Genomic DNA, 16112 nt, shown 5'->3' with positions numbered 1-16112 from the left:
AAATTTGGACTGGTGGACGAGTCATCCCAACCGCTGCCTCTCGCTCAGTTGAAAATTATTTACAAGAGCTTCTTGAAAATCTAAGAAAAGCTCATGAAATTGCATCCGAGAATGCCAAAGGGTCTCAAGAACAATACTCCTCCAGATATAATCTTCGTTCCAAAGAAAAATCCTTCATTGTTGGTGAAAAGGTTTTGGTATTGTTACCTTCATCCTCTCATAAGCTTCTAAATACTTGGACAGGACCTGCTACAATCGTCCAACTTACTAGACCACATTCTGCGACGGCTGAGATGAAGGATGGAAGTATCAGAGAGCTCCACATAAATAAGCTTCAACCATATATTAAAAGAATCAATCATGTCGGTCTAGTTTTCGAACTAGATGAAGATTTCGGAACACTCCACTATGCACCCGCTGACAAGATGAATAAATCAGTTGAAGATATTAGGAAACACCTTGAGGATATGAAAGCTCTCTTGATGGGAGAACAAACACAAGAACTTTTTGACATCCTCCGGAAATATGCAGATGTTTTTAGTTCCAAACCTGGTCATGCCAAAGTTGACGGACACTCCATCAAAGTTACAGAGAACTATTCCCTAAGAGACTCAAACCCCATAGGGTGCCAATCACTCTACAAAAGGAAGTAGATCGACAAATCAAAGAACTGTTAGATATGGGTCTCATTGAGCCAAGTGTCAGTGAATGGGCTCATCCTGTGGTTTGTGTGGCTAAGAAAAATGGAAGTGTCAGACTATGCATTGACTTTAGATTGATAAATAGTTTTACTATTCCAGATGCTTATCCAATGAAAATAGCTAGAGATTTATTATTTGAGGTAGGACAAGCAAGATTTATCACTGTCGTTGACCTCACCAAGAGATATTGGCAAATCCCTATGGAAAAGGAAGCAAAGCCCTTCACTGCATTCGTGATGCATTCTGGTCACTATCAATGGAACGTTTTACCTTTTGGAATGAAGAACGTTGGCAGCACATTCCAGAAATCATTAGATAAAGCACTAGCTCCTCATAAGGCATACTGCCGATCTTATATCGACGATTTGGCTATATTTTCTAAAACATGGTCTGAACATCTCACCCATATAGATGAAGTCTTCAAAACATTAAGAGAGGTGGGTTTAACAGTAAACCTAGATAAATGCGAATTCGGGAAAAATCAAGTGAAATTCCTAGGTCATTTGATTGGATCCAGTCAACATTCCCTGGACCCAGAGAAGGTCGAGGTTATAAAAGGTTTAGCGACAAAGAAGGAAGTAAGAAGTCTACTTGGGCTGGCTAGCTACTACTGTGACTACATACCACGATTCTCCCAAATTGTATTACCGCTGACAAATCTGACCAAGAAAAGTGTCCCAAACAATATTCCTTGGACTACTGATGCTGATGAAGCGTTTACGAAACTCAAGGAAGAGCGTATAAAAATGCCTTCTTTGCATACTCCAGATCTCGACAAACCATTCCAGTTGTATACAGATGCATCAGCAACAGCAATTGGCGCATGCTTAGCTCAAAACAACGAACAAGGGAAAAGAATTGCCCATTGCTTTCTTCAGTAAGAAACTAAATTCCTGTCAAATGAAATGGTCAACCATTGAAAGGGAAGCTTTTTGCATCTTGGAAGCATTGAAAAAGTTTGACACATGGGTATTTGGTGCTGAAATACAGGTAATTTCAGATCATAACCATCTGACCTATCTAACTAAAAGTGCCCCTCATAGTGCCAAGTTGTCCCGATGGGCTTTAGCCCTACAACATTATAACATGACCGTTACATATACAAGAGGTAGTCGTCATGGTAAAGCCGATGCCCTTTCCAGGTTAAAAAACTGATATAATTAATTAATGTTATTGACTTGTTTTCTTAATAATGATTATATATTTTCTTGATGTTTAGTTAATGATGATATAGTTCTTTTTTTTTTGTTTGTGGGAGCTGCATCGCACCAATAAGCTCTCACCTCATTTCTTGTATTTTAGAGTCAATTACTCGCCCTGAGTTTTCTTTTAGATGCAACATTGACACTCCTGTGACGGATGTGCTTCCAAATAGAGGCTGTCAGGATCAGATCTTCACTTTACGACAAATAGTCGAGAAAGCATGGGAATATAACAAAGATCTGTATTTAAGTTTTGTCGATTTGGAAAAGGCATATGACAAGGTGCCAAGACAGAAGCTATTCAAAACGCTGCAGTTATATGGTGTCAATGGGGCATTATATCAAGCAATACTTGGTCTTTATTTGAGTTGTGAGTCAGCAGTTAGAATTGAAGGAAGTACAGGAAGATGGTTTAATGTTAAATCTGGTGTGAGACAAGGATGTACATTATCCCCTCTGTTATTCATTATCTATATGGATCACATTATGAAGGAAAGTGGTATTAAACATGATATCAAAATTGGAAATGTTAATGTCAGCTCTTTGCTTTATGCAGATGATGTTATACTTCTAAATAAATCTGCTACAAGTCTGCAAGCTTCTCTGACTAAATTGAATAACTGTTGTAATAGATATGGTATGAAGGTCAGCAATAAAAAGACAAAGACAATGAAAATAGGCAGAATCATTGAAAATGTCAACTGTGTTGTGAATGGAGAACCTGTGGAACAAGTAAAACATTTCAGCTACTTAGGCACAATTTTTACTGAAGATGGTAAACTAAATATAGAAATAGACAACAGAATCAGCAAAGCTGGTATCGTGGGAAGTCAATTGAATAAATTCATATGGAATAAGAAAGAAATTAGTCGGAACACTAAATTAGCTGTATACAAGACTGTGTTCAAACCAATTTTAACTTATGGATCTGAGAGCTGGGTCAGAAGTAAAACACTTGACCAAAGACTTGAGACCCCTGAGAAAGATTAGAGGCGTGAACAGATGGCATCAATGGCAATATCATATTAAAAATGAGGATATTAGGAAAGAACTTGACATTGTCAGCATCCAGGAATGCGTTAGCAGAGCTAATCTCAGATGGTATGGTCACTTAAATAGAATGGGAGAGGAAAGATTAGCAAAACAAGTGTTCTCTGCCAGGTTGGCAGGAAAACGACCCAGAGGAAGACCAAGATATAGGTGGATTGATATGGTACAAAGTGCCTTAGACGATAGAAATATAAGATCTGATAATGTTGGAGTCTTGACAAGTAACAGACTGATTTGGAGGAAAATTGTAGATAGGAAGTTAGTAATGATGTAATTTTTTCATGTAGTACTGTCATATCCTGTACACCCCCTTGAGGGTACATGGCAGGAATTTGATGATGATGATGGTGTGTGGGACAGTGCATTGTCTTGATGAAAGAGCACTTTTTTGTGTGCCAATCTTGGCCATTTTTTTCTTCAGTTCTTCTTTTAAACAGTCCAACAATGACGCATAATAGACTCTGTTGTTGTCTTACCCTTTTCCAAATAGTCTCTCATGATAATTCCTTGGGAATACCAAAAAACAGTGACCATCACCTTCCCAGCTGACAAAGCGAAGATTGTTTTTTTTCGGTGCTCTTTCACCGGGCATTGTCCACTGTTTTGACTGCTGCTTGGACTCAGGTGTGTATTGGTGGATGATCTAAATTTCATCTACAGTCATGAATCGATGCAAAAATCCTGCAAATTGCAATTAAACATCACCAAACACTGCATTGAAATGTCTTTTTGCATGCATTTTTGATCAACAGTCAACAATTGTGGTACCCATTGCGCACACAGCTTTTTTATGTGCAATTTTCCATGCAGGATATACACCCGTTCAGTTGAGATGCCTAGAATCTCAGCAATCTCATGCACTTTCACTCAGCAGTCTTCCATAACGATACCATGGATTTTGTCAATCATTTCCTTCATAGTGACCCCCGTCAGGTGTCCAGAGTGCACTTTATCTTCAATGGACTTACGACCACATTTAAACTCATTTATCTAAAAATAAATAGTCTTTAATGCTGGTACTGAGTCCCCATGAACTGCATCTAACTCAGCTTTGATCTGCATGGCTGTCCACTTCTTCAAATAAAATTATTTTATCACTGCACGAAACTCGTTTTGCTCCATTTTTATGAAAAATGTGAACATAGTCATTTTAAATGTTTGTCAAACGAGAACTATGCATCGCACACGGCTAAAATTTTGCCAAGGATCATGAAAAAGATGATACATGCCGACACTGGTATGAATGAACGAATTGTGTCACCGTGTATTGGAAATTTACCAAACTTTTCAACCCTCGTAATCTAGAAGAAAGTATTAATAGAAAGTCAGTGATAATGTATTATCATAGTATCCTGTACACCTTTTCAGAGTGCATATCATTTTGTGATAAGCATAATATGAAAGTCAATGTCGGAAAATGGAAATTAAAGTTATCACTCCTATAGGATAGTAGTCACCATAATTTTACCTAATGAATGCTGATAACAATGTAACATTAAAAGAATGCTCCCCTTTTCTAACTTCACAGATCAAACTGGAAGGGAAGCCAAATAATTTCCTATCAGTCATGATCTAACCCAAATTGTTAACTTGCCAACCAGAATACTAGATAATCATCATTCTTGCAACCATATGGATGTTTTTCTTAACCAGCTCTACCTCCAAAAACACTGTACATATTGGCTCTGCCCTTGGACTCTGACCATATCATTATCCATGTCTCCTTTTCTACAGACCAATCTTCTACCATCCGATCTGGTGCTTATGCCCTATTGCATCCAACGATGCCAAGAGGGATGACCAGGATTTTTATGCCTCATTTCCATGATGTGATTTCTGTTTCTGCTCTCTAAATCCAAAAAGCTGCTCTGACCAAATAAATAATCCTACTGGAATGAGGGCCTCCATTCCCCATTTCACTGCAAACTCCTGATCTTTATCCAAGACCTGGTTCTTTAAAAATGTGCTTTTGCAGTCCATGATAAGAACAGCACATATTTGATAGCCCATGTCAAAAATTTCAAAGAATGGCCAAATGCAATAACCTTTAACCCCTGCTCAACCAAAAGTCAAGCTTTCTAGTCCCTAGTGGTAACTTCTGCCATTCCTTGTTTCTGCCTCTCTCTTTCATATTCTGATGGTAGTAACATCACCCAAAGAGCAAGATAGACCTCTTGGCAATTTCCTCAAACTCTTTTATAGATGACTAAGGCAAATCACCTGCTACAATACCATGAACTGCTCACAACATGCCTCTTCTGATCTTTTGCCAGAAGAACATCAGAAAAATTCTCATTAGTCCTAATACTAATAAGTCTCCTGGTCCAAATGGCATCCCTCCAGTTGTACCCAATACTTGGACTTCAGAATTAACACCCATCCTGTACTGCCTATATAAGCTTTCACATTCATTTGGTATCTATCCAACAGCATGGAAGCAAGCTTTTATCCATTCTGTCCCTATTAGGAAAATAAAAGTCAAACTACTGTTCTATTACCCTCATCTCAATACTCTCAAATAGATGGAGAAGGTCATTAACAGCTAGCTTATTTGCACCTAGAGCTGTATCAATTAATTAATGATCACCAATAAGGAGTGCAAAATTCTAGTTCAACAGCAAATATTCATTAACCTCACCCATCTCTGGACATAGGCATGGAAAGATTTGGAGAAACACCTGATATTTCCAAAGCATTTGACTGTATCTGACATTGGGGCCTCCTCAACAAGCTACCCATCTTATGATCTCTCTCTCTCTCTCTCTCTACTGCTCTTCATGATTGGACTGCAAGCTTGCTTCCTGGTATCTTACTGAGGATGTGATGGATGGTTTTCTCTCAGATGTTTTTTTTTTCTCCCAAATCTAGAAGCCGTTTCAAGTTTCAATAAGCAGGATGGTAGTCTCACACCAGGCAATGATATTCATTTACTAAGTAAGAACAATTACAAACATCCAAGCCCATAGAATGATTCAAACCAACCACATTGTGGGCATGCTATGCACTTGGCCAACTAGGCTAGAAGGTAAAAATACTGTGTATTAGCTAAGTGTTAAATAAACAATGGGAAATATTTAAGAAAATTTGACTTTCAGCAGCTGACTATTACATGCAAGCCAAATGTTACCACTCAAAGGACAAATTGAAATGAAATGACAAGAGTGCTAATGAACCAAACAAAAGAAGAAGAAGAAGAGAGCAGTTTTGTAAAATTATAAGCTAAAATAATGATCTGCATACTTAAAAGTTATAGAGGCTACTAAAACATTTATTGTAAGCTCTAGTATTTATTATATGATTTGCTAAAGTAGAACACAAAAACCCATGTTTTAGTTTTTTTTTTTTTTTTTTTTTTTAACTAACGAAACCTGTGGTGAGTTCATAATTAGAAGAAACACACGTATAAACCACAGTGAAAATTATTTAATTGTAAATATTTCATCCTAAGTATCTTAGGACATCATCAGTACAGTATTTAAACAAAAATTAGGAATAACATACAGTTAGGGCACATGATTACAATAGAATCTCATGAAAACGTGCTAAAGTAGTACAAAAAAAAAAAAAAAAAACGCTATTATTTAACACAGTTTTGTATGATAATTTCCCATACTTTAGGAATAGTAAGAACGTCGTTGAGGTTTAGGTTTGGTCTGTGTAGTAGGGCTTCAGAACTTTCTTTGTATAAACGTTCATGTTTAAATATAGATCTATGTAAAAGTTTAGCCTTTTCCCAATGGATCCTATGGTTTGGATTTTCAATTCCGTGTTGAGAGAGGCCAGATTTCTGCGGTTTAAGAAGACGAATGTGGTCTTGATGTTCCGAGATACAGCCATCCTAAATGGATATAATCCCAAAACAACTCAAAAAATCATCAGTCACTTCTGCATACATCAAACCAGACAGAAAGAAGTGCATAGGATTCCCATACCTTACGTTAAAGGCATCTCAGAACGTCTTTCTAAAATTATGAAGAAATACAATTTTGCCACTACTTACAAACCTATCAACCAAATTTACAACTTATTACCTTCTCCTAAGGACAAATTCTCACCCTTGATGTTACCTGTTTATGAGATTCCATGCTCATGCAAATTATCTTACTTTGGACAGACAGGTAGGTCTGTTCAGAAACGTATCTCGGAACATCAAGACCACATTCGTCTTCTTAAACCGCAGAAATCTGGCCTCACTCAACACGGAATTGAAAATCCAAACCATAGGATCCATTGGGAAAAGGTTAAACTTTTACACAGATCTATATTTAAACATGAATGTTTATACAAAGAAAGTTCTGAAGCCCTACTACACAGACCAAACCTAAACCGCAACGACGTTCTTACTATTCCTAAAATATGGGAAATTATCATACAAAACTGTGTTAAATAATTAACGTTTTTTTTTTGTTTTTTTTTGTACTACTTTAGCACGTTATGCACGTTTTCATGAGATTCTATTGTAATCATGCGCCCTAACTGTATGTTATTCCTAATTTTTGTTTAAATACTGTACTGATGATGTCCTAAGATACTTAGGATGAAATATTTACAATTAAATAATTTTCACTGTAGTTTATACGTGTGTTTCTTCTAATTATGTTTTAGTTTGATGAAATAAACAGTTTTTTTTAGTTATTAATTTAGTAATTTAGCTATTAAGCCAATATATCACCTTGTCACCAAAGAAGGTAAGCTACACAATGAATGCCAAATAGCTTAATCCTACAATGTTAGGACACAGTAAGGAGATTGCAACTGTTAGGCTAACAGTTCATTAGAATAGTCCCCCAGATTTTTGGCTGTGTGAAGCAGAAAGTATTGTAGAGCTATGGTAGATTTCAAGAGCATGCTCACCAATTTAAATCTACATAATAAAGTTTCTTATCCCCCCCCCCAAAAAAAAAATAAATAAATACAAGGATCTGAATTGGCAACATAGTCTGTATCCCCAGAGTGACTGTAGTGTAGATACAGAGTGTATTCTTTATTTTCATCAAGATGGCTCTTCCAGTCTGGCCAATGTATGCCACCTGGCATAAGCAGAGGATCCTGTGTTAGGATGATGCGATGCAAAGGATCTAAGTGATGCTTACCTTCATTCTGTGTACCCACATGCATGCATTATTTTCTTTATGAATGTGAAGATGCCTTGGTAACTGCGGTGAAATATTGGCTTAATAATAAACCTAGTTATTATTCCTAGACCTCATTTTCTTCCATTAAACTAAAATATGAGTGATAATCAAAATCTAAATATCCACACTAGGTTACAATATAGCAAATTTTATCAAAGAATGCTAAACAAAGAAATGAAGAATTTTATGCATAAACAATAACAAAAATGAACATAAATCATACTGTTCTTTTCTTTTAGAATATTTTAAAATTTGCAACTCACCTTGAGAAGGTTGAGGAGTTAGTCGAGATGAAATATTTTTATCTCTGTACCGCTGTTTTTCTTCTTCCCAAATGGCCATTAATCCTGGGTTACTACCTGCACAATCTATATTAAATCACAAAATAAAACTATTAACAAATAATAGTCACTCATTCATTATCATAACCCTTTTATTCATAAGCCTTAAATTCAACATTTTCATTCATGATTTGCAACCGTGTAAAAGTCATATTACATTCGAGTGATGATGAATTTTACAGTTTTTCTCTGTGCTCTTCTTACTATTGTATGCATACAATAACACAGATGGAAAATTAATTTCCCTATTTCACACTAACATGCCCAGTAGTCAAGGACTCATCAAGAAAGGCCATAGATCACCCACACAAGGTGGCAAACTGTTCCACTCACTCACTGCTCTCTGAGAGAAAAATTCAGCTCTCACTCCTTAACTGTACACAAAGTTAACGTTCACTGATGTCTTCTTGTCCTCTCTCCACCTTCCATATAACAAAAAAACTTCATCAGTTGATAACTTGTAATACCCTTTCAGAAGTTTACAGACTTCTATCATATCATTCCTCCTTCTACTTTACCAGTGTTTACAGTACAAATATTCTCAATCTGTCCTCATAATCTGTTCCATAATCTCGATAGCATCTTTGCACCTTTTTCACAACTTCCACTCCTAACCCAAGACACCAAATCAGCAACACAGTAGTCTGTGTGCAGCTAGCAGTTGTATAAGGCCTTGTAAAGAGGCAAAATTACTTCCTTATAGTCAATGTTCATTTCACATCGAAGTTATCCACTGAGTTGTATTTGCAACAGGACCTTTTAACTTCAGTTTCTTATCCACCATAACTCTAAAATCCCTAACAGCATCAACTTCTTGCAACAACACAACTCCACCAATATAATAAGCTGTTGGAAATCTTATTGTGTCATAACTTTATACTTAATAACACTGAAGTGATAGCTATTATCATTTGTCCACTGTTCCAGCTTATTCAAATCATTCTGTATGAGCTGTAATATTACTAATCGCCCTGCCTATCTTTCCATCATCAGCAAACAATTGAACACTCCTGCCAGATCCTTCCCAATATTAATGTACAGACTGAACAACAAATTGTCCAAAGGACTGATCCCTGGGATACATCAATGGTCACCTTAAATCTGGTATATGGTGGGTAGATTACTCCCTTTAGTATACCCTTGCTGTTCTTTGCAAAGTATGTCTTGTCTGTCAACCAATTCTATATGCAAGTTCTTACCAACTTCTCTAAAATCTTCACCACCACCACTCAGAGATACTATAGATGAAGACATCAATTACATCAGCAAAAACAAAATATGTATGCATCATATGAAAAATATGCAAAAACGGTTATAATAAGGAAAAGAGTTATAATGCCACAGCATTCCACATTTACCTTGTATTGTGTACTTAAAAACACATATCCAAAAATCAGTATATTCCTTTTAATGAATGTTTTCAACTGAAAATGACTTTATGATAAACTTTACAAACAACTTCACAAAATTAGAATTTTAGCTCAATACAGACCAGTGGATAACAAATAACTCTTGTGTACAAGAAAATAAACTCTACAGAACTCTGTATGCTATCACACTGGTTTCTTGCCCAAAATGTTAGTTCTTCCTTATTCTATTTAGTTAACATATGCATTTTTTAATTTAGGGTAATCATGCTTAATTCATTGACAAATTTCCAATCTCTAGAAACCAGTTTAGCAATAGAACACCAAAGAAATATACATGAGATTACTTGTGGAGAGTAGAAGTTATACACACACACAATTCAAAAAAGTAATATCATACATGTATTGCAAAGTACATCTGGTTTGAATTACAGTTGAAGGAGTTAATGCTACCAGTACACTGTGGTTATTAATTGCATGTGTTCCTCCAGCAAGCATGTCTGTTTTGCAACATAAAAACTCTAAAACAGCATATGAGGTTGGCTACCTCATTTTCATGCAAAAATGCTTATCCAGTCAAGAAGGCATATAGTGAAAATGCCTACAAGAAAAAAAATCTAAACTTCATGGTGGATTCAGGAAGGGGCAATCATGCAATGAAAAAGAAGAAAATGTAAAAATTTCCTATCAAGTAAATTGGCAGATACCTTCAGAAAATATAGGCAAATATCTAAGAAACCTAAGCTGTGCATAAAAAGCTCTAAAAAAGAAGTAGTAAGAATTTGGTAAGCATACAGAAGAATAAATCTCAAGAAAGTGGCAAAATGTTCTGGTAGCTACTGAAAATAAGTTAGAAATAGAAGTTGTTGCAGGTACCAAGTAGTTTATTAACTAGTTTTCTTCTTCATCATCCAGTTAAAAAACCCAGGTTAGTATAAATAGTATCTGTTATGTCTTCCTTCACCACCATCTCTCCATCCAAGACTAGTAATAACTGTCAATTTTTAGGGAAAGACTATGCATACTATAATATTAATTAAAAATTTTTAATTAATATACTGGCTTTAAAGTGGGTTGAATTTTTTTTAGGTGTGAAGGTGTGTTGCCAGTATGTTGTGTGAGCACTTTGTCTAAATGTTTGGCTAATCTGTATGTGGGGGAATCAATGCCATCCACAATGGGACATAATGGCACATTCTGTTTATGGATTTTTGGAAGTCGATATATTCTAGTGGGTCTAGAGTTAAAAAAGGTTTTAGTTTGTTAGTCACTTCCACAGGCCAAGAAGTAACCTTCTTAAGGAGCCTATGAAGTGTTCTAATTTGGGAGTTGGTGGGATCATATTCTCGGCCTACTTATCTCCCTATAGGGAGATAAGTAGGCCGATTTTATTAGATCCGCTACTTACCTCCCTATAGAATATGATCCCACCAACTGCCAGTAAAGAGGAATGCTTACCTGTGTAGTCAGTTTTGTTTAGAACAGCAGTGGCATTTCCCTTATCCACTTTAGTAATTATTATTTTACTGTTATTTTTATTTCCTGTAGAGCTTTGAATTCTTCTTTAGATAGGTTGCTTTTTGGAGGTTTAGCTTGGATAAGAACACCAGCTACATCTAGTCTGATACTGTTGGCTCCACTTAAACCTACTGTTTAGCTACGCTATGTTCGCTATTTGCCCGAATATCTTGGGCACACTCCACAACTTATCACACCTAAACAATCAATATCCCAGGATCCAGTTTACTTTGGAAAAAGAAAACAATAACAATCTCCTTTTCCTAGACACTCTGATTACACGCCATCTTGATGGATCCCTGGCTTTCTCTGTTTACAGAAAACTCACACATACAGGTAGATACATTCACCAGCAATCACCCCCCCCCCCACACACACACACCTAACAATATGGGATTATAAAAACCCTATATAACAGGGCAAAATGAATCAGTTCAGATAATAATGCCCTTACTACTGAACTTAACCATATTCTTAACACCTTTGTAGCCAATGGCTACAACGCCCAAAAAATATTAAAACCGATTATCCTGAACTCCCCTCTCTCCCTCCATAACAGGAACTATTCTAAATCTATTACTATTCCTTATATTCTGAGTACTTCTGAAAAGCTAACAAAAATCCTAAAAAAAAAAGATGACTATTTAAAATATTTATTTTGTAAATAAATACAAAAAACAAAGAAGAGAGCATGCCTATATATATATATTTTAAGGATAACACTAACAAAACAACAAGTACTAGATAATTTTTATTATTATCATCATAATTCTCCTGGAGTCAAAGATTCATAAAGGGTGACTTTTTTACAACAAACCTCCTTAGTAGGGCAGCCAACACACCAGTTTACTGAGAGTCTTGGAATGCATCTGAAAATCCCAGATTTTCTGAGAACAGGGCATCAGAATTGTTAAAGAAAAAAACTAATTTTGTAAACTAGGAACTGTAATCAAACATGAATTCCTAATTTGAGCCTTTGAGATTTCAGTTGCTGTTTCAGAATGGACAGATGGTCATTATGAAGCTACAAGTGAGTCATGATCACACCTTCTTAGTTATACTTAATCATTCTTCATCAGAATGCAACTGGATAATAATTATAATTATTAACAGTATTACTCATCAATAAAATGTAAACTATATATAATATACATTTTCTTTGGAATGAAAAATGAATTTCTAATTTCAAAATTATTTTTATTTTTTCAACATAATCTCCCTTAAGACTAATACATTTATTCCAGCGATACTCTAGCGCCATTACCCCGTCCCCGTAATGGTTCTCAGTAAGATCTGAGAACCATAATTCGATTTTGTGAAAAGCTCTTCACAAAATACCTCTCTACAGCTGCAATCACCTCTTGATTCGAAGATAAACGCTAACCAGCGAGGAAGAGTCCTAGTTTTGGGAAAAGATGATGTACACTGATGATCAATATGTTGTGATATATTGTTAGGACCTTGTATTATGTTAGGACCTTGTATTGTATGCAGTAGTCAGAACTGGCTATCAGAATCAGACATACTGACTGGTATTGAGTGTAAAGGGTAGGTACAGTATTTTTAGGAAGGACAGACAGAATGGGAGAGGAGGGGGCATGCTGTTAATGATATCAGTTGACTTGAATCCAGTTAGCATTAAGACCTATGATTGTAATATTAGTAATAGTTTTTCATGTGGCAGTGAGTTTGAAGCCATCTGGTATGAGGTGGAAACTAACTAAATCAAATACATAGTGGGGTGCTATTAAAGACCTGGTGGATTGATTGCTAGCGATGAAGAAATGCATCACCAAATAAAGATGATAAGCACGAAAAGATTAATCATAATGGGGGGGGGTTTAATTATCCAAACATTGATTGGATAGCAGTAAAATCTCATGAGAAGAATGAAACTGAATTTACTGAAATGCTGCGAGATAACTTCCTCATTCAGCATGTGACAGAAAGAACTTGAGGTCAATTAATGTTAATTCATTTTTGAAATTATGGATTCTACAACCGTGTTAAAATAACTCTTTTTATTATCCCAACGTTTCGATCTTCATATCAAGATCATCATCTGGAGCATATAAATATACAAGACAAGCTGCATTACGTTTCAAACCATAAGCTAGAGAAACAATGATTTGATCACATGCTACTCACTGGCATGACCTCTAGTGAAAAAAAAAAAAAAATTTAAAAAATAAATAAATAAAAAAAATTACATCAAGCTAATTTAATTTTTGATTACATGAATAAACATCCTTGTTTACAGATGGTTTCCCTTCCAGTAACAGTGATGTCCTATTTCTATTATTACAATTGTTATTTTTGATTTTTAAAAAAAAAGAAAAAAAAAGGGAAAAAAATTTATAAATTTATAAAAGAAATTTTCTTATAGATTTTTTTCCTTAACAGTGATGTCCTATTTTTCAGTATTAAAAGTTATTTTAGATTGTATTTAGGATCCTGGATTTTCAAGTCATGTTTATAGTTGTTCTTAGAGAGAAAGGATTCGTGGGACAAATATATGCCTTCCATATGTATGGGATTTTTAGACCATCATTATTGTTTATATTGGGGTGGTTGATAATGATCTCACAAGCTTCCTTAAATTTGCATTCATACCATGTTTTGGTGTGATGTAGACAACTGGTGCTTTTCCAGTCAATTCTATGTAAGGTGTTCAGAGTATGATCAGAAAGGCCAGCTTCACCATAATTATTATATTTGATGTGTCGTTTATGTTCTTTTTCGCTGATCGGAATTGTGCATCCTGTTTCTCCTATGTTTGGTATGTTACAGGTGCAGTAAATACAGTATACTCCAGGGTGGGCCAGCGAAAGGGAGTGGGTCTTTGGCTGAGTTGAGTAAGCTTTTTAATTTTGCAGGAGGTTTAAAGGTGGCTTTCAGATTGTATTTTTGTAGTACCCTATTTATTTTGTCCGATGTCCCTTTAATGTAGGGAATGGTTATAGTTTTACTGTAGTCTGGTTTGTCTTTGTTTTTTATTGAGGTCTTGTAGAGAATTCTGTTAATAGTGTTTTGGCTGTATCCATTTTTTTGAAAGTATTACTGATGACTTTAAATCAGTAATACTTTCAAAAAAAATACTTTCGTTTTTCAGTGCTGTTCACTGAAGCAGATCTTCAGAGCCCTGTTTTTTAGGGTATTGATGACACCTAGTTTTTGTGTTGGGTGGTGGTAGGAGTTTATGTGTATATATTGGCCAGTATGTGTCGGTTTTCGGTAAAAAGTGAAGGAAAGATTGCCCGAGGGAAGACGCGTGACAAGTGTATCTAGAAACGGCAGTGTGTTATGTTTTTCAATCTCAATTGTGAACTGTATACGTTTGTGTTGCTTGTTTAGGTGGCTAAGGAAAGTATCTAGTGTCTGGCAGCCATGAGACCAAATCGTGAAAACATTGTCAACGTATCCAAGCCAAACTTTGGGTTTTAAAGGGGAGGAACCTAGAGCAAGTTGTTCAAAATGTTCCATATAAAAGTTAGCAATTTGGGGGGATAATGGCGAGCCCATGGCTGTGCCTTCTTTTTGTAGTTAGAAAGTGTTTTGCCATACAAAATAACCCGAATGTAATACATGCGCAAAGAGCGCCGTGATATCTGGAGGAAATTTGTTCTGTAAAAGAAGAATTGTGTCATTGATTGGGACATTCGTAAAGAGGGCAGAGACGTCAAAACTGACTAATAAATCATCTTTTTCTAATGTAATGTCTTTGATGATGTTTATGAAGTGTTTTGTGTTTTTAATATAGGAGGGGGAATGACCTACCAACTCCTTGAGTGTTGCCGCTAATTTTTTGGCTAAGTGATAAGTGGGGCTATCAATCCCTTCACAGATATCTGGATGATCCTGGAAAAGATTACTGACAACACGGCAAACCACATCCTCCAAACGAAGAAAGAAAATCTAATTTTCAAATTCCAAAGACTAAAAGATCGAAAGAACCAGCCGCCATATTCAAATTTCTCCACAATGAACAATAAAAACCAACCAGAAGCAAGAAAAACTAGGAGCCGCCAATCACCGACAGGTAACAATAATATAGTTAACCCTCCAACCACGCTTGAAACAAAGACGAAATCTCGATTTTGTCTCTGTTTAAAGATGAAATCAAGCGGCAACACTCAAGGAGTTGGTAGGTCATTTTCCCTCCTATATCAAAAACACGCAACACTTCATAAACATCATCAAAGACATTACATTAGAAAAAGATGATCTATTATCAGTTTTGACGTCTCTGCCCTCTTTATGAATGTCCCAATCAATGACACAATTCTTCTTTTACAGAACAAATTTCCTCCAGATATCACGGCACTCTTTGCGCATGTATCACATTCGGGTTATTTTGTATGGCAAAATGCTTTCTACCTACAAAAAGAAGGCACAGCCATGGGGTTGCCATTATCCCCCCCAAATTGCTAACTTTTATATGGAACATTTTGAACAACTTGCTCTAGGTTCCTCTCCTTTAAAACCCAAAGTTTAGCTCAGATACGTTGACGACGTTTTCGTAATTTGGTCTCATGGCTGCCAGACACTAGACACTTTCCTTAGCCACCTAAACAAGTAACACAAATGTATACAGTTCACAATTGAGATTGAAAAACATAACACACTGCCGTTTCTAGATACACTTGTCACACATCTTCCCTTGGGTTATCTTTCCTTCACTGTTTACCGAAAACCAATATATACACATAAACTCCTACCATGTCCCCAACACAAAAACTAGGTGTCATCAATACCCTAAAAAAACAGGGCTCTGAAGATCTGCTCCAGTGAACAGGCA

The 16112-nt window shown here is 36.0% G+C and overlaps 1 protein-coding gene across 1 annotated transcript in view; it reads right to left on the bottom strand.

The window, feature by feature from the left end:
* The window catches only part of LOC150096145 (DNA polymerase zeta catalytic subunit-like), a 59124-nt gene that overhangs the window by 25238 nt on the left and 17774 nt on the right, over nt 1-16112 (bottom strand). The window contains exon 3 of the mRNA XM_090409624.1: nt 8352-8456. Coding sequence (XP_090265750.1) covers nt 8352-8456 — 105 coding nt within the window. The remainder of the gene's footprint in view (nt 1-8351; nt 8457-16112) is intronic.

The sequence above is a fragment of the Typopeltis vanoorti genome, chromosome 19 (genome assembly GCF_054136105.1).
Source record: "Typopeltis vanoorti isolate ZY-2024b chromosome 19, IOZ_Tvanoo_1.0, whole genome shotgun sequence".
NCBI lineage: Eukaryota > Metazoa > Arthropoda > Arachnida > Uropygi > Thelyphonidae > Typopeltis > Typopeltis vanoorti.
Note: the sequence above shows the minus strand (reverse complement) of the source record. Positions and strands in the feature narration are given on the sequence as shown.